The sequence below is a fragment of the Poeciliopsis prolifica genome, unplaced genomic scaffold (assembly GCF_027474105.1).
Source record: "Poeciliopsis prolifica strain line A6 unplaced genomic scaffold, Auburn_PproV2 SCAFFOLD001, whole genome shotgun sequence".
Taxonomy (NCBI): Eukaryota; Metazoa; Chordata; class Actinopteri; order Cyprinodontiformes; family Poeciliidae; genus Poeciliopsis; species Poeciliopsis prolifica.
The window spans coordinates 16,604,627-16,629,325 of NW_026562376.1; the positions used below are offsets into that span (position 1 = coordinate 16,604,627).

The 24,699-nt window shown below is 38.2% G+C and overlaps 2 protein-coding genes across 6 annotated transcripts in view; both read left to right on the forward strand.

The window, feature by feature from the left end:
* Positions 1 to 15: 15 nt before the first annotated feature.
* Positions 16 to 8,394, forward strand: tcp11l1 (t-complex 11, testis-specific-like 1). Of its 2 annotated transcripts, XM_055041388.1 has the most exons (11): positions 16 to 400; positions 463 to 586; positions 674 to 808; positions 2,242 to 2,374; positions 2,474 to 2,594; positions 3,178 to 3,398; positions 3,651 to 3,787; positions 4,789 to 4,958; positions 5,057 to 5,238; positions 6,323 to 6,495; positions 6,588 to 8,394. In XM_055041388.1, the coding sequence occupies exons 3-11, from the start codon at positions 682 to 684 to the stop codon at positions 6,809 to 6,811; spliced, it is 1,488 nt and encodes a 495-aa protein (XP_054897363.1). In that variant the 5' UTR covers positions 16 to 400; positions 463 to 586; positions 674 to 681; the 3' UTR covers positions 6,812 to 8,394. The 2 variants fall into 2 exon arrangements, with proteins under 2 accessions (XP_054897363.1, XP_054897280.1); XM_055041305.1 differs by lacking the exon at positions 463 to 586.
* A 1,485-nt stretch (positions 8,395 to 9,879) lies between these two features.
* hipk3a (homeodomain interacting protein kinase 3a) overlaps positions 9,880 to 24,699 on the forward strand; it is a 29,808-nt gene continuing 14,988 nt past the window's right edge. For all 4 annotated transcript variants that reach the window (XM_055041502.1, XM_055041573.1, XM_055041657.1 and 1 more), the window contains exons 1-4: positions 9,880 to 10,249; positions 13,848 to 14,812; positions 14,919 to 15,110; positions 15,884 to 16,065. In XM_055041502.1, the coding sequence (XP_054897477.1) occupies positions 10,225 to 10,249; positions 13,848 to 14,812; positions 14,919 to 15,110; positions 15,884 to 16,065 (1,364 nt within the window). In that variant the 5' untranslated portion in view covers positions 9,880 to 10,224. The remainder of the gene's footprint in view (positions 10,250 to 13,847; positions 14,813 to 14,918; positions 15,111 to 15,883; positions 16,066 to 24,699) is intronic.

Genomic DNA, 24,699 nt, shown 5'->3' on the forward strand with positions numbered 1-24,699 from the left:
TCTGCTCCCCTCCTTTTTAGAGTTTAGTTCCGGAGGGCTCGGCTGTTGTGGCGCAGTTGCTCCGCCCATCACAGGAAGTGTCCGTGTTGTTAGCGGTTGCTGTTAGCTGATGGGGGAGAATAGAAGAAGAAGAAGAAGAAGAAAAAAAAGCCGAGCTGCGACGCGACTAAACCCGAGTTTCCCGTGTGGGAAACACAGCCTTGCTTTTGTCGGAGACCTTCCACGGCTGCGAGGAAGGCGTAAATAAATCCGAGGAAGCCATAGTAACGCTATGCGTGCGCTGTGAGGGAGAAGCTGTGTCATACAGGGCTTTGTTGTTGTTGTGGGCTTAAGAGTCGAGCTGCTAACTGAAGAAGTTGGGCTCTGCAGATAAGGCATCTCTTAACGCTGAGCTTTGAAGGTAAATGTCATAGATAAGACTGCAGAAACAGATTCTTAAAAAAAAACTTGCGTCATTCCCAGCTCTTTTAGCATCCCGATGACTCTTCCTGGTGCCATGTGAATTACGTCATCAAAACAAACCTTCACGTCTTCCTCGTTTTATATGGCGTTATCCTCAGAACTCAAAACAGACTCAGCTTCAGCTGTGAGCACCCATCAGGGTTTAAAAAAAAATACAAATGAAAAAAATCTCTGCAGCCTGACCCATCTGTGTGGCCTGTTTATCCTGCAGAATCCAGCATGCCAAACGAGTCAGACCGCGTGGAGCGCAAAGGAGACAAGGAGTTAAAGGATGCATCTGACGAGACTGCGGGGCAGCAGGTCAGGGCCAGCACGCCGAGCCCCCGCAGAGAGAACACTCCTCAAGGTGAAAAAAACATTATGTACAGTCATATTCAGTAAGTACTGTAATGGAATAGTTAATTTATTTCACTGTTTACTACCTGTGATATGTTAATTCATAGCCTTTATTTTCTTTTGCATCTGCTGTTAGTTTTTATTTTATCTTAATGGAATAGTTTTATCTTTTATACTCTTACTGTTTTGCCATTAGTACCGAAATAATTAAAATATGTATCAGAGTTTGTATACGTTCATATTTACTTTTATTTGTGTTCAAGTAGTTTTTCAAAGTTATTTATTGTCTATTGTCTTGGCTTTTTTTTTTAAATCTTCCTCTTATAAATTTAAGAAAAAAATATGTCAGTTGATACCTTTTACTAGTTTTTCAGGGATTCCTTGTTGATAAAGAAGAGAAAAATTTAAATTCCTTCATAACAATAGCTCCTATCTATTGTAGATCAACGGATTCAGATGTTTTTGGGGGATTTTAACCTGTTTATTAAAAATGTTTTTAAGATTTTTTATATGTATTTGTTTACATGTTGCTTTGGGTAATACACAGCTGGCTGTTTAACAGATTGCTCAATGCAAACATCGTAATGGATTAATGGTGAATGTGTTGTAGAAAAATATAGGCAAGAATAGATAATAGATTCACAATCTTCTCAGCATTGAGAAGATTGTGAAGCTATGCCTACTCGAGAGCTTGGGGGAGATTCTCAAGACAATTCAGTGCAGCTGTTGAACAACTCTTGAACCACAGACAATGCAAGAAGCATCTGATCTGGGAGAATGCAAAATGGACTCGACTGTTCCTCAGTCATTAATAGTCAAATGAAAGAATATTTCACATTTGATTTGGAAATTTAGGTCACACATTCTGGTGGATGAGTGAAGTAGTACAGAAAGTTGATTGAGGACTTTTGTGAAGTTTCAAAAGTTAGTGATGATCTGGTGAGTCTGGTAGTCTGCCACTGTGGGTTTATTGTGTTACTCTACGGTACTTTATGAGTTCTGCTACTGAAATGCATTTTGCAGATACTAATTTTATGTCTCATCATGATCTAGCACCTGTCCACGTTGCTGAAAGTACCAGTGCCTGCTTCACTGATGATTTCACTGAAGTTGTTCTGGCAACAAATTGATCTAAGCCCTACAGAAAATTTCAGTTTTTACATTGAAGTGTAAAAAGTGAATGAATGTGGACCTTCACTTTTTAGTGCTGGCATTATACTAATACTATAAAATCAAATAGTACTCAAATCAAAAGATTACACTTTGGAGTTTATGCAGATAACAGTTTATGCAAAAAAGTGGATGCATAAAACCTGATATTAACACTTTACATTTGTGTGGAAGTTAGATATGGTGCTATTTCTGCAGAGGAGTCTACATGCTTTTTTGGCCATCCACTTAACAATTCTACAATGTAATCAGTCTGTTTTCCTTTTCTTACAGCCAGCTCACCCAGGTTGGTTTCTGTTGAGGAGCTGATGGAGACAGCTAAGGGGGTAACAAACATGGCATTAGCTCATGAAATCATGGTCAACAAGGACTTTCAAGTCAAGCCCACAGAGCTTCCTGAAGGAAGGTATAGGTTAAAAGCTTGACAGTCTTATAGACGTTTACCTTTTATTTATAGTTATTTGCTGGTGCAGTATGAAAAAAGCTATTCTTTGTCCTGGCAAAGTTTGGAGCACAGAGTGAAGGAGATTATGCAGAAAGTCTTTTGGGATCGCTTGGAAGCTCAGCTGAACGAGGATCCACCATCATACGAACATGCCATTAAACTTCTGGGAGAGATTAAAGAGGTGAGAATTGATCAGATCAAGGACGCTTTATAAAGCTCTTAAACACTTGATTGTTTATTATCTGTGTTTGTTTATGATATGTTTTTATTTTTTACTATCAGTCTGTTTTCAAAGAGTGTAGTCAGTAACTGACCCATTTTGGAAAATGTTTTTCTAGTTTGTTGATCCAGCTTACTCAGGCCAGAACATATGTTCTACAAAGGTAGCAAATGCTGAAGTAAAAACTTTCAAATACTATGAAAGTATGAAAAAAAGTTTCCAAGGCTCCTTTTAAATGGCAACAAGCAAGGGCTACATTACCGCCTCATACAGCTGTTAACAAATACTAGGTTACTCATTGGCGCAAGTCTGGCTTCAAAAAGATAATTCTGGTACACTCTTCCAAGTTGCGCTTTTGAAAAAGGAATTGGACAATGAGATCAACAAAACTTGGTTTTGTTTGAGCGACAACTACCTCCATACAGCTTAATTGTCAGCTCTCTGTCTTTAGCACATATGGCTTGTATATAATAATGTCAAAATGATATCTGTTACTGATCTTCTGAGATTTAACGTTCCTTTCTCTTTCCAACCTTCCATCCAGACGCTCTTGTCCTTTCTGCTGCCAGGCCATGGACGCCTGTGCTCCCGCATTGAAGAGGTTCTGGATCTGCCACTAATCCAGCAGCAGGCTGAAAATGGAGCTCTCAATATCAGCCAGCTGTCCCAGTTTGTCGTTGAGATGATGGGTTCTCTGTGCGCCCCCTGCAGAGATGAGGATGTCAAGAAACTCAAGCAGATCACTGAGATTGTTCCTCTGCTGAAGTGAGCCATGGCCATACTCTAATTGACTCTGCATTGGCCAAGCTTCAGTTTATTTTTGGACCCTGTAATTTAATCAGCGTGCAAGTCTGCTTGTCGTGAAGGGATGTTTCTTTGGTTAAAAGGCAAAATACAGAAGAACACAAATCATAAATATGCACATGTAGCGACAGATTATTGACCACCTTAATTCTACACTGTGAAATCAGAGTTAGTTGTTTTGTTTTTACAACGGTGTACATATTCTCCACTCAGGGCTATTTTCTCTGTGCTGGACCTGATGAAGGTGGACATGGCTAACTTTGCATTGAAGAGCATCAAGCCTCATCTCATGCAGCTGTCTGTAGAGTATGAGAGGAACAAGTTTCAGGAGTTTCTGGAGAAACAACCAAGTAAGGAATGGTATCTTTGCAAAACTCCTTTAGGTCATAGCACACCTATAATTGTGTTACCAAGTCAGGGGCAGTCATTTGGGTGGTATTCTGTGTGCTAATTTATTCTTGTGGACTCGTTTGCCTTGTGCAAAGCATAAAGACGAGACCAGATGTGATTTCACCTTGTGTTAGAGAATGAGGGTGTGTAGGGTGTTTAACTTATTCTCATTTAACTTATTGTATGATTATTTGGGAGAATTGAATCATGGATATTTAGTTTGAAGTCCTTTCCTAAGAATTATCCGTCTATCCATTCTTTCATTCATTCATTTTCTGTACATCCTTGTACATAGTGGCAAGGATGTACCTTGCCTACGGAGGTATTAAATTCCGTAGGGAAGTATGAAATTCTCCAAAAATTTACTTGCCACAAGCGAGCCACAATCAGAATTCCTTCTATTATTATTGTTCACAAGAAAACAGAACAAAATTTTAAAAATAGCAACTCTTGAGCCAGTGACTTGTTTGAAATGATGCAGCAAACAGAAAACAGACAAAGGGTGAGAAACTATGCTGTGACACTGGTGATGTTGAGTCAGGATTTAAAATTCTAAATTTTCTTCTACGCCTTAGATCATACAAATGTGAGACATTGCTTCCTCATTTTGGTTCACCTTCATTCTTTGGTTCTCTGGGTGGTCTCCTTGCTTTTCTGCTATGGGGTAACGGCACCAGAGCCAATTTCCAAGCAGTATTATACCCACATTCGGTCCAATAGTTTGGACCGAACTAGAATTTAGATGTGTTCTTGCCGCTTTTCAAATGAAGTGAACTATCCAGGAAACACCATCTGTTTAATTTAAAGCAGCACATGCAGCTCTGTTTTGAATGCGCACTTACTTCTTAATTGACCAATCACACATGAGTTGAACATACAATCAGCCAATTGTAACATCTCAAGTTCTTATTCAGATTCTCTGTTGCTGCTGTGAAGAATAAAAATGTCTTTACCTGTTTAGATGCATTAGACTACACAGAGAAGTGGCTTGAGGAGACGGTGAAATCCCTGAGAAAAACAGAGAGTTGTGCCTCTGCCTCTAGTGACCCCCCACTTCAACCACTAAATGTTCATAATCATGCATACATTCGCCTGCTCAGGTGGGACCACGCTTCAGACCCTTTCCCAGAGGTAACTGCTCTGCACTTCTAGTCTTTGCTCACAAGTTTGGTTGAATTTTTATGTTTTTATTCTTTGCTTACCAAGAGAACCCCTTTTTTTCTCTCTAGACTGTGCTGATGGACCAGGTTCGGTTCTTAGAGATGCAGCAGGAGGTCGAGTGGTTAGTTCTGCTCTCCTCTGTGCTTCTTATTGTCTACACTACCACAGGAGACGCCATCTCAGGCCTGCCAGCACTGATGGAGACTCTTAAAAACACTGTCAGTGCCATGCTCACAGAAATGCACATGCCGTGAGTACAACAAGTACTTACTCTGGGGATTCTCTGATGTGCAACGTTTTCAAGTAAACAATAGGTTTTAATGTCTCAGCAGCTATTAAGTCTTTAAGTTGTAATAAGATCAGCTGTTTATAAACTCAACTCTGTACAAACCAGTTCCAAACTTCACATTTCCATGGGATTTAACTTGATCTCTGCGGGATTAGTTTTACTTAATTTGACTTGCTTTGAACTCCATATTTCTTATGCACACACATTTTTTTCACATTTTGTACTGATACAGCCACACACTTCAGTGTACTTTATTTAGCTTGTGAGATAGAATAGAACAAAGCAATGAACAGTTGTAAAGTGGAAGGAAAGCAGATTGAGAAATATTTTTAAAATAAAGGCTAAAAAGTGTGACTTTTTATGTATCTACCAACTTTACACATCCAGACATTCAATTTTGCCCATTCGCCAGGCCAACTTTTCCAGAATAAATGCTATTTTGGTTTCACCTGTGAAGTTGTTAATGCTTGTCTTGATATATTTGATTTGGGGATTAATTTATATCCCTACTTTCATAGGGGCTGTATTTTTCTTGCAAAAATCCCGCGTTGAAAAAAATAAATTGCCTTCTTCTTTTTTTCATTTTGACACACCTATTTTTTGAAGGTGACCCAAAGCTAATCCAGAAAAGCTCTGATATGTCTCAACTTCTGTACCTGTGGGAACTGGATTTACATACCTTTAATGTCTGTGAACTGAGCTTGTAATTTAGTGAAGGTGTGTTTTGGTTGCTTTTTGTGTTATTGAGCTTGGAGTCGCCATCTCGGCTACTCCACATGGTGGAACTGCAGACAACGAGGTTGAATTGTGTATCTTTTATATAATTGACTCTGTAGAAAATCAGTTACCCAAAAAGTGACAATTTTTAAAAAATGTTTATTGCTGTGGTCTTTTTGTATGTACATATAAAATGACATAAATAGGTTATTAATAGCAGCAATTACTTTCTGAATGTTTTACGGTAATTATCACTTTTCCGAGAAGCATACAACTTTTTCAGCTGTGATTGGACAAGATTTTAAAGTCTATTTTGTTCCTTTTTCAGGGCATTTAGTATGCAGGAGGCCCTAGCAACCATAGGGGAGAAACTGTGTGTTGAGCTGAGTCACTGTTTAAGCCAGCATGGCTTCCCCTCATTCTCAGATGAGAGTAAGAGTGCTCTTAAGGGGCAGATAACAGCCATCATCCAGCCAGACAACATAGTCCGTAAGCTGATGGGTACGGAGGCGCTCTTGGTTTTATGTTTCTATTTACTGATTTATGCTGGTTGTTTTGCTGTGACCAAAGATCATTCTTTCTCCCCCACCCAGACTCTCGGATTCAGAGCTACCTACTGGCTGCCCTGGAGTCCAGTCAACACAAGACGCCTCCTCCTCTCCCTGGAGGCCTGGCGCCAGTCAGCAGAGAACTAAAAGAGCTCTCGATCCGCTTCAGTCGCCTGGTCAACTACAACAAGCTGGTCTTCTCTCCATTCTACCAGAAGATCCTACAGAATATACTGACACCAGGGGAGAGCTCCAGCACAGAGACATAAACTCCAAAGATATGGAGGAATAACAGAGTGAAGAGTGGTCTGTGGTTTCTCTTTTCCTTCATTAGCAATGGTTTGGAAGTAAAGAAAAGATTTAGGAGGTTGATCTTTAAGCTGGGAGGCAAGCCAGCTCTGCTGAGCAAGTACCTTCAACTTGATTAAAACAACAACCATTTCACTTACATGTACTAACACAGTGTTGTTTCTTCATTGAAATATCAGACCTCATAAGTGTCACATTCACACTACCTATGTTTGCATTAACTTATTCAGCATAGCTGCCAGGGATGGATAACTTAACTTTGTATTGCAGTTGCCATCAGGGGGAACAGTATGATATATACATCTGTGCAAAATTATTCACCTCTCTTGAGTTGTTTCACGTTTAATCTCATTATAACCACACCCTTCAAAATGGTACATTGGAATTTTCTTTGATAGACAAACACAAATTAGTGCATATTTGGAAAGTGAAAGTTAAAGGATATGTGGTACTACCATTATAAGCAAATACTTGAATAGTGTGGAATGCATTAAGACCATTTGTTCAAATGCTTTCTGAATGTTCCATCTATTGGTGTTGTTTGTTGCAGGTAGCACGTGTAGAGAATTAAGATTTTCTGCTCATTTTTTGCAAAATAGTTCAAAATCAGACAAACTAGTGTAAAGCACCTGTCAACATCAATTTTCAATTTGTGCAGTGTCTTAACAAGCTTTCTTCCAATATTTCCTGGTATGTAGTTTCATCCATCAGCTGTCTTTGTGGAATAACATCAGCCTAGCATGATGCTTCCACCTCAATGTTCCACAGCATTTTGCGTGTAATATTTACCTTACTCGCAAATATGAAATGGAAGTTTTTATAGTTATTTTAACTACTCTTCCATAAAGGCCAGGTTTGTTGTTTGAGAACATTGTATACTGTATATGTATTTAAATGTTAAATGATCAATATCTGAATTACTTCTTTGTACTTTTTGGATCTCTCGAAACCTTATCCTCTAAGATACATTAACCTTTACAGATAATTAAATGTAAAAGGAATAGCAGAGACTCAATGGTCCAATAAATAAAGTGAAAGCCAGATTATCTTAAAAATTATATTTAAGAACATAAATATTCCACATGTGGTCTTTCCTAAAGTTTTTGTGTCTGGAGGCTGGAAGGCTTCCGTCAAGATCTCCAAGTACAGAAACTATAATCTTCTCAAAACATAAGATTGCATCCTCAATTTATTCAGAGAACAAGTTTTAATGTTTTGTAAGGGAAGGATGGAGATAGCCTCAATCCAATTCATTGAAGGGAACTGTGGAATTAAGGGCCAATTGTGTTTTTCAGTGTTAGTTTTAGTTCCAATTTGATTGTATTCACTCATTGTTAACTTATTGATATTTTCAGATGTTCGCCATATTTTTCTGACAATTATTTATGTTTATGTTTGAGTCTAGAATGTATTCATATCAATTTACCACATTTTTCTGTTTGCTGCTGTTCTCATACATCACACACTGATTAGTTCAGCTTGACTGTTATTTGTCTTAAGGTGGAAATTGGACGTTCCAATAAAGCGTTGTTTCCCTTCACATAAACAAGTCTCTCTCTTTTTTAATATCCTTATAAACCCTTCATCTGCCAGTGATATCATCTGTAATATATTACACTGAAAGATAAATGTTTCTAACACCAACAAAATGAAAATTATAATAAAGGATAGAGTTACATAATACATTCAAGTTGTTTGCATGTAACGCACCTGTGGGCCGGTAGATGGAGCCAGAGCTCCAATTTAAAAAAAACTTCCAAATTGTTACTTTTAAGTTTTAATCACAGTGGAAGGGTGTTTTCAGTTTTTATTGCATATGGCCTTAAATCAGTTTGCATATAAGCAATATTATAGAAGAGCCCATACATAAAATGATCAAAATGAATGTGAGTCAAATTTGTTACATAATTTTGCATGTGCACTATGCCATCCTCAACTGGCTCCTTCATAAATGGCCTCTCTGATTATTATTTAAACAGCAGCTTTGCCATTAACCAGAGGAGCTGGATCTTTTTTATGCCATATTTTCTTCATTAATTCCCATACCGTTAATGGTTTTGCTGTTATGCCTCCGAAAGAAATTGGGTGACCAGAAGGGTTGTACTTTTATTTGGGGAAAAAGTGATTGGCATGATTATGCAATGTATGGATGTGCATAATTTCAATAGGCCCATGTTATAAGTCATTGCCACTCATTATTTGTGCACTAATTTGTCATGGTAATTGTTTTCCCACAATGCCCTTATTGTATCACCCAGAAATTAACCCAGAAATGATTAGAAATTGTTTTAGATTCTGTTTTGCTTAAACTCAGAAGTAAGAGCGAACCAAGTTCTAAATCATGAAGATGATGTAGAATGAACTCTTGAAGTGTGAACTTATCTTAAAAAGTTGTTTAAGGTCTATCCAGAAACCAAGGCAATTGCCAGGAGGGGAAAAAAAATCATTCTAGGCCCTTGTAAGGATAAGTAGGTTTAGAAAATGGAAATGAGACAAATATTGGACTATTTGGCCCACAAATGTCAAAAATATTTGAAGAAGTCAGATAATTCAACTGTAACAACTGTCAAGTCTCATCAAATGAACAGTTTTTTGCTGTTGGTGCATCATTGAAAGTGGAGAGAATAATAAAGTTTTACACCAAACAGCAAGATAGTCTGACATCAGTGTGTTTCAAAAGAACAACGAGCCCAAGCACAAATTAGATCTAGTTATAGTCTTAATATTATACTACTTATAATACTAGTTATAGTCTTAATATAGTCTCAATATTAGAAAATGTCAGATATTATTGTGTGAATGTTTGGGATCTTTCTCATAAATGCTATTTTTTCTTTCTTTATTCGAAATATTAAATATTAATATTGAGTAGAAACCCACAGTTAACATGACAGGCTGTATGTAAACTATGACTGCAGTTAGCTCATAGAAGTTTTGAGATGTTTTGACTCGCCGTCAGAGTGACTCAGAGCACTTTTACTCCTCCCCCTCCCTTCCCCAACATTCCACACATGCGGAGAAGCAACAAGCTACCGAACCAGCAGCAACAAGCTAGCCGCCAGCAGCTAACTCGGTCGGGGGGGGACGAGGCGTGTTAACATGCAAAAGTTTAGAAACTCCGATATTCGCCTCGACTAGACACGATATTAACATTTAGTGAGAACCAAGGCGGCCCTCTGAAACATGGACCATAGTTCGTTTTTGTAAACGCCGTTGTTTTCGCGTGGCTTGGAGCTTCAAATGTGCGAAAAGTCGCTCGGTGTGTCCTCCTCGTCGTTGAACAAGATGGCAGCAGGAGCAACAGCAGCACCGTTACAGAGTTTGGCTGTGGTGCGGGTGTTCGTTGCGAGCCTGCTCTTTGACACTTTGAGTGATGCGATTTTCTGGTCTTACTGAAGGTATGTGGTTCTATCTCTTTAAAAATATAGCCGAATATACTTTCTGTATTGTATTTGTTGATGAGAATCGTTGTTTTAAGGTCCGTGGGACTTCGCTCGCAGCTAGCTTGTTTGCTAACTTCAGTGTTATCTTTTCATAGACCGTTACCGTTGAAGGTTAACCAGTTTATTCAAAACAGTTTATTTTAATTCAAGTAATTGCTCATTTCTAGAGTTGTGTTTGAGCTATTATTTGATTGTGATTGTGTGTATTTTTAAAATGTTAAAAATACTTTTAAGTAATTGCTAAACATAAAGTAAAGTGAGCTTCGTTTGTTTATTGAAATGAACTCGAAATAGGTCACCCCACACACCATCAGACCGCTATTATTTATGGTTGTGTGACAAAAGCACTTTCAACAGGTGTCTTGGTTGGGGGTTGCCCATCCCCCAAACTTGCACGTACTCACGGAAACACACAAACACACACTCCCCTTCTCCTCCCATATGTCAACTGTCACTTAGATTGATCTCTGGTAACTGTGAGGTGTTGTACACATTTACCAAAAAACGCCAGCTGAACCCACGGAGATGGATACACACTTCTGTATTTGTATTTGTTTGCCCTCTGTGAAGCTGGATCTCTATTTCAGGCCAATCCCCCGAGATATCAGGCTACACGGTTTGGCAGGAGGTGTAACAGACAAGACTGTCCCTCAAAAGACTGAGAGCCAGCACAGCATGGATGACATATTTACGCCAGGCCAGCCCCTTGATGGTTGATCGTCTGCTGTGGTGGCCAAAATTCTTTCTCAGTTGCATCATTAAGTTATTAACAGTGTTTGCCTGACTTGCAGTTGTGGGTGGTGATTGGGTGTAGTAGTTTCCAACAGTGCATAACTTGATCTTTGCTTACCTATGAAGAGGGGTAATTATATTTGTAGGAGATGTCGGCTGCTGGAAATGTAATTAGAGAGCTTTCGGTGTGCTTATGAAGTTAATTAAAACTCACTTGGTTTGCTTGTCACAAGAAAAAGAGGTGTGCTCCTTATAAAGCTGGCTAAGAGGCACACCCCACTGCCTGCCTGTCTGAGCCTGTGTGCACAAGCATAGGTAATTTGGTTGTCCGCTGTCTCATTGTTGAACTGATGTTTTTAAAACATTTTTCCCTTTAAATTGACCAATTTCAGTGACATTTGATTGAGCGTGAAACATGAAGTCTTCTGAGTCATAAGTCCAGGCAGGCACAATCTGTCTCTCTGTTTGGGAACTTTCAGGAAGTGTGGCTGTTGAACTGATTCTCTGCCAGTGTTCAGCTTGTTGACATGGTGTAGCAACTTTCTGCAATGAGAGGAATGTTGACATAATTTTCATATTATGTATTTGGCTTTTTAAAAAATTGCACAAGTGCACCAGTTTCCTTGCAGAGATGACTTAGCCATTTGCTCTGATCATGAGGTCAGATACTGAATAATTTGACTTTTCTTTTCTTTGAAGGAACAAATCAGAGGTCCCATTCCCTTTTCAGCAAGTAAATTTAGGTTTACAGTAAAGCTGCTACTTCTGGGTTAACATTATTCGAGCCTTTAAACAACAACAACAATTCTGCACCATTACAGTCAGAGTGACTATGCTGCAGCAACTCAATCGAACCATGCATCATGAGCAAATTACGAGTTGGGGTCCAGTTGAAGATTGTCTAAACAGTAAATGAACAGTAAATTACATTAGGAAAGTCTCTTTCGTGGTCTTGGTTCTAATCCAGCTGACATTCCTAAAACAACTACAGCACCTTAAAAATATTTATTTCTTACAGCTTCTCCTTTTGAATCTACACACATATATACCAAAATCATTGGCATTTGTGCCAAAAAGGATTTTGTAGAAATTTGAAATGAATAATAATCTCTGTCTTCTAGTTTCTATAACTGCAGAATTTGTTCAGATCTAATTTCTTAACCTTGTCCCACAAACTTTCATTGAACACTAAAAGAGAATTATGCTATAATAATGTATCACCAAAGTATTGGAAATTACCATGAGTTGTTTTTGTTTTTGTTTTTGTTCTGAAAACAACTCAAAACCCCGCAAACTTATTTTCACTATTTTGTTCTTGTTGGGAGTTGAATTTAATAGAGAAGAATTGATCTGAATTTAGCGGGCAATTTCTGATCTTCGGTATTAAAGAGAAAAGCATTTAAATCAATTTACTTTTTTTTTTTTTTTGCATCGCCAGCATTGATTAGCAGTTTTAATGTACTTTATGTGTGAGCCAACTGATAATGTAAAGATTAGTTTCATTTTATTTTATTTAGCCAGTTCTTCAATGCATAGTTGTGAAAGTGAATTAGTTAGATTTAGAGGCACAGTCTTTTTTTTTCATTATTTTTGTTTTGTTTTATCTTTGTACAATTCACATTGTTCGGATTTATTCCCTGAAATTTCTGACAAATAGAGATTAGTTTTTTCTTTCTCTAATAGTTTTTTTTTTATTTTTTATCCCTAGACATTTCACACAACGACCCTGAGAACTCAAACCCATTATTGTCCATAGTGGCATCATCCAACATAATTTGCTCATAATTTTTTGGAATTTCATAAAAAGAAATTTATGGACAAAGTATATTCAAAGTAAGTGGGGACATTTTGGCTATCCCTCATTGTTCTGTTGAAATCAAAGTAGATTCTTAGCCAAGAGCCCATAGAATTTTTTTTTCTTATAGCTCCTAGACTAAGAGGCTCAAGCTATAAGGACAACTGAGAAATCTGTACTGTAGCGAGGTAAATCTTGATCGGTACGTCTTTACTTATAAAACTTTGTGGCCTTAAAAATCTGTGTTTGAAGGATCAGGTTGTGCTGTTTTTTTTAATTTTCTTAAAAACTCCAGTTTCTTAGCATGAACACACCAAAAGTTATAAAGAGGGAGTTAAAATTTGATACACGCTTCATTGCACATTCACTTGAGATTTAGAAATGGGGAGAAATTAGTGTTTCTGTTGTAACAGTGGAAAGTCACCAGGTTGCATCACTTCAGCTGTTGCATTGTTCAGATATGACTTCTGCATTTGACAATTTTTTTTGGTCTTTAATACATCAAGTTAAAATTTTTGTCCTGAAAAGGTCATATAGTGACCTTCTTATCATAGTTTTTGTATCTCGCCTACATTTTAAAGAGCAACACAAAAGTCTTTTCATATAATCGGTACATTTGTAAAGGTGCAGCAGAGGTGGAGAACTCTCATCCCTCTTCATAGTGTATCACTTTTCCCTCTGGGGAGCTGTTTGCTGTGTGCCTTTGGTTTGTGTGAAACTGACCCTGCAGTGTGGCATGCAGGGACTAGCCATACACGCACTGGGCTTCCCCCATCTCCAATTACAGAAGACTTGTTCCCTTTTCCAGTAAGAGTGACATGAAGGCCTCCATTTATTTTTGCTCTGGTGGCTGTTATTATGGCTTTTTATTTTAAAACCCACAATGTATCTAGGAGAAAAGGTGACGTTTTGGGTTTCACCACTTCCTTTGTCTGAACACTAATCTCAGGCAAACTTGAGTTTTTGTGTCGTACAAGTTTTAAAATGTGTATTAAAAAAAGTTAATAAATGCATTTTTCTTTTAAGGTATGGCCTCACAAGCCTTGGTCTACCCATCACACCTGCACTCAGCACAAACAAGTGCCTTAGGAAAGAGCAGCAGTGGTACCAGCAGACACACAGGTGAAGTCCACCGCAGTAATAACACCAGCAGAGCCTTTGAGCATCGACCCCTGCCCAAGACATATGTGATTGGAATCAACTACGGTATTGCATTTCCCAACAACGTTATCCCGTCCTCAACTGTTGCTGACGTAGGAAGGGTGAACAGGGGGCAGCCGGTTGGGGAAACGGAGCACTGGACTTTGCAGCAAGCAGGACCGGTTGAGTGCCAGGATCAGCCGACTGTTGACCAAAGTTTTGAGAGAGAAGGTGGAGGCTTGGACTGCGGGCTTCTGGCTACAGCTTGTTTAGGAGCAGAGTGGGAGGAGGCCAAAAACAAAAGAGCACAAATAAGAGGAGGTTATATCGGCCTTCTTGACTCAGGTGTCCCCCAGGTATGTGAAGAGAAGACAGGTGAAGGTGGGGAACAACAGCGGGAGAGTAACCGCATCAGAACCATGCAGATAGTTGAGGACGTACCTGCTCTGCCATCACTTCCTCTACCTGTGGCCATGTTGCAAACCAGCACTGGGAACAATGCAGACACTGTTCGAGTCGGGGGTGGAGGAACTCTCACCGCTCAACACAGCAGGGTTGATGAGGTGACTGGCCTTGGTGTGGGGGTCAGTGGGACTGAAACCAGCACCAATGGCAGTAATGAGGTTGTGGCAGGTGCCACTGTGAACAGAAATGGATCAGGAGACGGTGACTATCAGTTGGTTCAGCATGAAGTCCTTTATTCGTTGAAGAACAGCTATGAGGTTCTGGAGTTTCTGGGTCGGGGAACCTTTGGTCAGGTGGTGAAGTGCTGGAAGAGGGGGACAAATGAAGTGGTGGCCATCAAAATACTGAAGAATCACCCATCCTATGCACGCCAAGGACAGATCGAGGTGAGAATGTTAAACACTGTAATTTTTGGCCATAAAATGTTTGTGCTTGAAATGTGCACTTTGTGAACTATGGAATTTTAATCAAATTTGGTTCTTTAATTGGCAGGTGGAGATCTTGGCTCGGTTGAGCAGTGAAAATGCAGAAGAGCACAATGTGGTGCGCGCTCTGGAGTGTTTTCAGCACCGCAGCCACACCTGCTTAGTGTTTGAAATGTTGGAGCAAAACCTCTACGACTTCCTGAAGCAGAACAAGTTCAGCCCACTGCCTCTTAAAATCATCAGGCCTATTCTACAGCAGGTAAAAAGGGCTTCTGTTGGAGAACTAAATAGCAGTCTAAGATGCACCAGTCAGACTTTTAACTGCTGATACAGGTTGATATTTTTTATTGGAGTGTGTCCTGCAGAGGCAGGCTTTGGATCATTTGGGTTTCTTTTTTTTTCTCTCAAAAATGCAGACAAGATACTTAAGCTGAGCAGGTGTTGATGTGCTTACAGGCCAAAAAGCACCAAGTTTTAGTTTTGAAGTTCAATTAAGAGGGCAGAAAGCATTTAGTTTTGGTAAATTTGAGCTGCAATTCAACAGTCAAAAAACTGATCAAGAAAAAAATGGCAAATTTAGATTTTTTGTTGACTATTTGATGCATCATTTATAAAATCTGCTAATGCACCGATCAGAGGCCTCAGATCTGTGCTTAGCAGTTTCAGCACCGATATTTTTCCCCCTTCTATTTGATAACTAATTTCACCTGTGTGCTTAGAAATACATCAACTTACTGCATATACTTTGTTGCATATAGTTTGATGCATGAATACGGATGATTTTGTAATCATTTTTTATTTTTTATATTTTGGTTTCAAAACTTCATCAATTGAAATGCCTGCAGTGCATTTCTTTGCTCTTGGCTGAGAAAAAAAATTATAAACTAGGACAGCCTTAAAAAACCCCCAAAATAAACAAAACAATCTGTATCAGTCAGATTTTTTTTCAATTGTTCTTGTTGTAAACTAAGAATGACATAATTTATCAAGACAAAAAATGATCTTCCAATATAACTTGGTTTGTCTCTCCAGGTGGCAACAGCCCTAAAGAAGTTGAAGGATCTGGGTTTGATCCATGCTGATTTGAAACCAGAAAACATCATGCTGGTGGATCCATCCAGGCAGCCATACAGAGTCAAAGTCATTGATTTTGGTTCAGCCAGCCATGTCTCCAAGGCCGTGTGCTCCACTTATCTTCAGTCCAGATACTACAGGTAAGAACAGCCAACTGTTAATGCCCTGAAATACTTGGGATACGCCCAGTAAAGGGTGAAGACTGTGCTGGTTATTACTGCATGATTCACTGGTCTCTGTTCATCCAAGTGACTGTTGTCCAAGGCCACTCAGTTCAGATGTTTTCTGGTACGGTCTACAATTATTAATGTAGAAGGAGCAAATTGGCTTCTGGAAATGAGCTGAAGTGACAACATGGAGTATGAAAAGAAAGGAAATTTACAGAGTAGACTCATTTAAGAAAGATCAGCTTTTCCGTAGTGTGAAACATCCTAAAATCTGTCATAATAACTTGCCTGTGTACCGGTCATTCGCACAGCTAATACTTGGTTATGCGCTTGTTTCCCACAGAGCTTAGCAAAGTCTTTCCTCAGCGTCAGAGTGTTCAGGCCTCTCCTCTAATATAAACTGGACTGATTTGACTTGCATGCTCTGACTGTTTCCTGAGAAGTCTTTCGCTTTTCGTTCTTTGTTTGCTATCTCTCTGTTCTTTTCTGCATGAATGCATATTTTTTATCTTTAGCTCCGATTGCATTCTTCCAGTTCATCACACCCTAAGTTCTGCTCCTCGCCTTTATAATGAAGGGCAACCGCAGTATCTGTAAGGACAGTCATAAAAGACGTGATATCCTACTTATGGGTTAGACTTTTAAACTTCATCAAACATTGTTGGGCAGAAAATGTCATTAAATTTTAAGCCTGAAGCTTATGAGTAAATTGAGCCCCCGGTTTAATTAAAAATAAATTAGACTATAAAAAGCAAGAAAAAGAAACATAGTTTTGCTATTAGATTCTTTCCATTTTGAAATGCTTTGTAAAATTTTGTTGGTGTTGCATGTTTATTGAGGCCTAAAAATATTTGAAAGTCAAAAGTATTTTCCTAATTAACCACACAGCAGTAGGCTGGAAATTTAATTTATCTGTATTCCTGCTTGGACATTTCACCAACTGTTCCAATAAGGTCTCGGAAAGTTTGCAAACATTGCACAATCTATTACACATACGGAGAATGTCGACAGCAAACGCACAGCACACACCCTGCGCTCCATTTTTGATGGCGCTGGTTTTATTACTCTGTAAGGAACAAAGAAGTTCCTCTGTTGTTCTAACTTAAATTTCTGCTAGTTTTGATCTGATAGGGATTTGAAATTGAGACCTTCCTGCTCTGATGCAACTTCTGTTGAGCTAAAAACTAAAGCGACAAGGCTTGCAGCACTGAAATGCCAGCAGCAGTGGTGTGGGGAAACTTCCTTATTTTGTTAACATGAGCAGGTCTTTCCCTAGACCTTCCTCTTTTTGAGTGCTGAGGCTTAGTATGCCACATAGCTCTTATGTAACGTGAAGGATTTGCTCTGCATTTGACCCGGTTAAATGCGTATGAGTGTGCGCTCATACGTGTCTGTGTGTGTGTTTTTTGTCTGAAGCTGTGTTGGCAACACTGAGATCATAGTTCAGTTAAAAACAGGCTGGCACTGAGACTCGGGGAGGTCACTGAGGACACAAGAGGGTAGCCAAGAATGCGGTTTATGAAAACCCCACATTTAGATCCAGGAAAAAACATTCTGGCATTCCTGCCTTGGTGTTTTGTTTTTGGGTGTGTTCATATGTCTGAGTTGATGCAGAAAATGAAATAAATGGGCTCGCCGTGGCTGTTACATACTGCATTCTAATATTTTTCCCATTAAATAATGTCTGATATGATCAATGCCTTGTCTAATTTCAGAAAATGTCGCTTTAAACTACCAAAATCATTGTGACATGTGTAAGCTACATTAAACTATTAAGGTTCACAAACTAGAGGTGTACCGATTGCAGTTTTCTGGCCAATTGCAGATGACCAATTTTTAAAAACCCTGATCTGCTGATTCCAATTTTGGCCAGTCCCATTTCTTTTGTCTGAAATGTCGGTAAATACAGAAAGAAGGTTTTTGAGTTGGCAACCGTGGGGTGTGTTATTAACTGCAAACTTACAGACATGACCAAGTGGGTCAATCTGTCAAACAGACATCTCACGAGAGAGCAGGAAAGAACATTGGTTGATTTTTATACCTTTGTTGAGGTAGATGAGATCAGATTCACATAAGTATCAGCTGAGCTCCCAAAATTAAGGAAATGGGCACAGATAAATTGACTGGCTGATAAATCGGTGCATCTCTATCGCAAAAAAACAACAAAAAAAACTGTTTCATAATAAACTAATTTATTTTACAGCTTCTACGAAAATTTTATAAAACTAGAAATGTGAACTTTCTGAATTCTAATAAAGATACTAAGTGAACTCCTATACACATCAAAGATGTAGGGGAGAGAAATATAAAAGTTTTGCCTGTCCAAAATTAGATGCAACAAATGTGACCATTTTTTTCTGTGTGCAACCCATACAGAAAAATAATTGAAATCGGATAGATATTTGATGGTTTTTAAAGCATCTATATCCTTTCTTTCATATAAACACTGACATATCAATAGGCATTTATCCACCTATATTTTTTATTTTCAACTGTTTCAACTGTTGAGGTCTAAAATCATTTGTAGTTTGGAGATCCTAGGAAAAGACAGACTTGGAATATGTTGCATTAGTAAGACCTAAGAGGTCTTGCTAAGATATTTTAAAGCGACCTGATAAAAAGCAGTTCTTGCCGCCAAAGGGTCAAATTTGAGCCGTTTGTACGAAAATATTTTCACCAGGGAAGTAATGTGTTGACACTTAGTAACCGGTTGTCATTCATCTTGTTTCCATTTTTACAATGTTGATAGTGTCTTATCTGCTGCACTTTGTACTTGTCTGTGTTTTTATCAAAGGGTGACTTTATGTATGCAGAAACCAATAGTGCTTGCTTTGTTGTATTGCTTTGGGAGGTAGAAGTCCATATTCTCACATGCACGACAAACTGCTTTAGTTGTAATTTTATTTTATGTTATTCAAACATCGGGTGGCTAGGAAAAGTGGTTTGCATGATACAATGTTCTGGTGAGCATCTGAACAGTATTGTTGAATGTCAAACGTTCACAGAATGAAAGTATCAATGCAATGAGGTTTGGAACACTTATTATGTTCTTTCTTTTTCAACTAATCTGGGTTTTCCCCTGGTTTTTCCAGAACTATTTATTCAGGCAAAGTTTTTGAACACACTCATTAAAGCTCAAATGTGAGTTCAAAATGTAAACTGAAATTTAAGTGTGGGTTTGCAACCTTCACTAGTTTTTTGAAGTTTTTTTTCTTATGCTTTGAAGTGTGGAGCACATGTACTTATGGTTAGAAAATGTTTTAAGTGAACAATACAGTTTGCCTCTGTCAATGTCTAACAATGGATATGTCATCAGCACAAACATTGTGCTTTCTAATTATGGATCTGTTTTCCCTGGTTAATTTGTGCAGCTCTTCAGTGGTTACCACTATTGTTAACCATACAGTGGTTTTCTTCCATATTAAACTAGAGCTTACAGAACTGTAAATTTACCCGATTGCTTTATTATGGGGTTGAGCAATAGGGTGATAATAGATAATGAAGGATTATAGGGATCCTACACAGTTTGGAAAGAAGAAACTGTCCATCTCACTTAAAGCAATGAGATGAATCACAGTTTAAAATACAAAGGTTTTTATACAAGTTCTTCTTCCCATTCTTTGATTTATCATTGTATCTATTCACCTATCTGCTTACCAATCTTTTCCTCTTCAGTCTTTCCTCACTGGTCTTCCAGATGTTTCCTTCATATCCTGACCACTATAGAAATATCACCCAAAAATCCAGAGTAAGCTTTTACATTTATTTTTTAGGACTGAGAATGTTTGAGTTTGGAATTTTGACATGAGAAATGCATCAGAATCTGTGCAACAGAATGTGAGGAGGATCTGCTGAACATTCTGTCAAACAGAATGATTTTAATATTGTCATTACAATATCAGTCTTCACAATATTTATACAGCTAGATACTGTTTGATGTTCGATAATTGTTGACATATTTCAAGCGTTGTGAACTTGCATACTAATTCATTTTCCAGCCAGTTTGACAGAATCTTGTGGCAGCAGATGCTCACATCAGACACAAATTATGTTGCCCAAAATGCTACAGGTCACACAGTGATTGAAGGTATATCAGAAACAGAGGGAAGAAAATGTCAGATATTGATATTTTCTATTAAAACCATTGCAAAATGTTCTCAAATCGTATTGCCCTACTATTGATGTACTGCTTCTTTTGTTTGTTGTGTGGGCTGTTTAAGATTGTTTTTGTCCTTTTACTTTAATTGAATCCACTATATGACATTTTATGCTGTATTTCAATTGCTTTCAGTTGAAATACTGCTTTTAGTTTGGTTAGACCGCCTGAAAATATAATATACACAACTTGAAGTGCACTTGAAGTTGTGTATATTAAATGTTCGTTGTGCTTAACGAACATTTAAAGTTAGTAAAATTGAACAAACAGTAAAACTTAGAAATGTTTAATGACCTGAATCGTTTGTTTTTTATGTAGTGAAAAATTGATAATCTGAGTGTGATTTTCTTTATGCTTTATAGAAATGGTAATATACTTTTATTTCAGGGCCTGTCCCTTCTTCCTTAAGGGGTTTTTTAGGAGTTGATGTTTACCAGAAGAAAAACTCCAACTTCTACTTTGCTGTACTTGTGAAGTTATGATAAAAATGTATGAAGAACTTAATTGGATCCACCTCCCAGAAGACTCCTGCTGGGGTAGGGGGGGGTTGTCTTTTGCACTCATTCTGTTATTCTGTCTTCCACTTTGATTTTACATACAGTAAAATCATAATTAAATCATAAAAATAACCACTTTTTTTGTATGGATGTTGAAGAGATGTTTGTCAATCAGGTTTGCTGAATTTACTTCTTTTTATTTTTTAAACCATTCTAAAAAAAAAATTAAGCTACATTAAGGTTGCAGCATTTGAAAAGCAAAATTTATTGAAGGAGCTTCCTGCTCAGTCTTCGAAGGTAAAGATGCAATAAGCTAGTAGGATCTTGATCTGTTTGCTGAATTGTTTTGTTAGTGTTACTCATCAGGTTTACTGTTGCTCAGGAGATTTTCAGTGCTCGTCATGCTCGACTGTCGCTGCCATGGTAGCAAGGCTTGATGAGGTGACTCGTCTGTCCTACGGAGGCCAGTGACGTAAAACTACCCACAATGAAAACAGAGCAGAGGCCTTTATTAATAATTAATGTTCAGAGATCAGGTGAAAGAGAAGAAGGCTATCGTCTTTTGCAAGCTGACAGATTTGGACAGGTCGTGTTTAAGCTTTTCGTGATGTGATTTCTTAGTTACAGAGGTGTTGCTTTACTTTTTGTACCTTGTCTCATCACATTAACACAGCAGTATTTCCTCAGCTGTGTCGTGTAGGCATCCGTTTGTGTGCCAGCCTATGTGTTTGTTTTCCAATTATCCTCAAGAAGATTTTTTTTCCATATGAAAAATTCTGAGGTGTATTTACTCAATATTTCCTGTAACACTTTGCAGAAGTGTTACAGAAAAACAGGGAATTTCTTTTTTATTCAGCTTGAAAATGAAACTGAAAAATTATGTTGCAAAGTTTGTTTTTATGTTGTGGAATTCTGCTTGGTTATGATTGTCAGTGAAGAAACATAATGTGACGCTGGAGCCCTACCAGGCTGCGTTTATAGTGTGTTTATAGTGTTCAATAATGGAAATGTAAGCACTCGCTGGAAAAGGCCAGTTTATGTAACATATTGGCAGGCTCTCTGCTTTGTACTTGCTTTGTTTTCTCCCTGTCGTCCTAAAACTGTCAAGCTTTTCTTTATATTTTTGTTTTTGAATAACCAAATTTTTTGAGACTTTAGTGCTTATTTACATGCATTAATTCAAATCCAGTTTTTCTTGTCGCACCCAGTCAAATTGTTTGGACTGGAGCATCAAGATTTAAAAAAAATCATTCAAACTACTGAGCCCGAAGATTTGGCGTGGACATGTTTCCTGGTCATAATTTTATTTGACTGCACATCTCTTAGTCAATTGCGATATAAATCTGCAAGAGCAAGTTTATTTTTTTTAAGCTTTCAGATGAGGTTGAGCTCTGCTTTTAGTCAGAAATCACAAAGGAAAAAAACTGGCTGCTTTTTGCTGCAATGGAGTAGCACTCCACTGTCATCTATCAAAGATTAAAAATGGTAAATAATGAATGAGTGACCAGCTTCTCTTTCAGGTCTCTTTGACAGTTTTAAATTGGCTACTAAGCAGAGGTTAAAAACAAGGCGTAGTGATTATCAGCATTTCAAAAATATCATTCAAAGATTCTCATTTTAGATCGACTCAAAAATGCCAACATGATCTCCCTAAGTTATCGTCCTCCTTTAAGATAGTGCAGCAATAACATTGACACTTCCCATCTGTGCTGCAGCTCACCTGAGAACATTCATGGCTGAGAATAAAACAAGTTTTTGCTGAAAGTTTTAAAACATTACCAAAATAAAATACTTTCTCTGTATTTAGGTCATGATTTCCATTCATTGTGTTTGTCAGAGCTGTAGATGGGTGTGAAACTTCTAGCTAAGATCTGCATATTATTTATTTCCAAACCTTTTGTTGTGTAATTCCTCAGCAAAAATGCTGCTCCCCAAACATGCTTCTACTTCATTGTAAAAACATTTATTACGTCAGGTGGTTTTGGGTGTGTCCTGACCTTACCTGGTGGAAACTTCCTGGCATTGAACTTAAACACTTATTCTGTTAGATCTGTTTAAATTTGTGCAGTAGATAAATTTCTGATTAAGAAGAGCGGCACAAAATGTTAAATTTCAGTGGTTTTTGCAATATTTTGGTCACCTAGCAGTCACCATAGATTGTTGTGATGAAATGTTTGATGGGTTTGTATATTCTTAGTGGCACAGATCCATGCTCTGCATGCCAGCAATAATGTTACATACAATATAAACAAAAACAAATTTGCGTTGAATTTTTGAATCATCAGTCATTTTAATTTTTTCAATTCCGCTTGTTTAGGAGTAAATTTTACACAAGTTAAATGCTACCATAAGGTTGTTTGGTTTTGGTAAGTGCATTTTAAAATGTTTAATTTGATTTCTTTGCCAATTCAACTGTTCCCAAATTATTGCACAGAAGTTTTCCTCCACTGCTTTCTGGTCTCGTTTCAATTAAAATTGTAGCTCAAGGTTCTGGTTCATTGACTGCGTCTTGAAAAGGCACTTTGCAGCCATTCTGGACAAAACTTCTGGCTTTTTCATTTCAGGTCACATTCGTTCTCTGCCTGCATCGATTTGGTGCTGCACATGCAAGCTCAGTCTTGTGCAACTTTAGAAGTGCTCTCCCAAACGTAATGTTGTGGGACTTGTTTGATATGTGATAATCATGGATCAGCTTTGTCTGCAGGCGTTAAGGAACAAGGGCTCAGATGTCCTTTAGTAAGTTTTCTTATGTTGAACATCAGTAATGCTAGTAGACGTGGTGTCTGCTGTGTTGATTCTGTCAGCAGCTCACACCAGCAGGGTGTTGCCATATTGTATGCACCGTTTGTTCTTGTTATAGCTCTGTAGTGAGACTCGTTAGTTCTGGAACCTCGCCTGACAGCCCAACACTTGTGCGCGAGTATTTAGTGTATGTTATGTTGCAAGCTGTTAGCGCTCTGGAAAGCAGTAGTAGCTTATATGAATGTGGTTCCCTGACAGTAGTACAGCAAAAAATAACACCATAGGCACACATACTTGTTTCGTTTATTGCCTTCTTAAAAACTTTAGTTTTAACTGTTTGTTTGCTTGCTTCTCTATTTTTGCAGTTTGCACTTTAAAAACCACTTACTCCTCTTCAATTGCTTATTAGTTGGATGGCTTGCACTTTGAATCCCCAAAAGTTTTTGGTCCACCACTCAAAACTGCATTGAATACCGTAGATCTTGGACTGCAGACGTCTTCAAGGAAACCTATTATGCAAAATTCACATTTTCCATCTTTTTGTACTTCCATTTGGACCTTTACTGCTTCTTAAAACAGGCCAAGCTCTTACAAAAACAAACAAAAAAAGCCCCCCAAAACTGTGCAGTCATTTTTTAGCAATAAATTAGTGTTTTTGGTGTCTTGAAAGTGACCCATTTCAAAAACCTTCAGATGTAATGTCACAAATCAGTTGGCATAGCCCCTCACCTAGCAAACCATTACCTTGCAATCCCAGTAGATCTCAGCCTGTTACCTAGCAACCCAAGCTTAGCTCCAGCACATTTGGTCAGCTGGTTTTACTGTTGTACAATGACTATTGGAAAAGACAAGTGGTTTGGTTAACATGTCATTCAGAAACCGCTTCCTGGATTTTTGTTGGTTGTACAGAAGGCTCTTCTGCTTTTCAAAGATGCATGCTTATATAATTGTGTAACTGCTTGCAGTCATTTTCGCATGCAAGTGTAAATGTTGACCTGGGGTGTGTGGCCAGCAGCTGCTTGTTTGGATTTAAAGGGACAAGATGCCCTAAAACATTCGTAAAGGATCACAAAATGGACAGCACTGATCAAACTGAAATCTCATTATTGAGGAATAATGAGATTTTGTGCAAAAATGCAATGATTTATGTCACTAATAGACCTATCCTGACATATTCAAGGAAACATAATAGGTCACCATTGATGTCTTGGG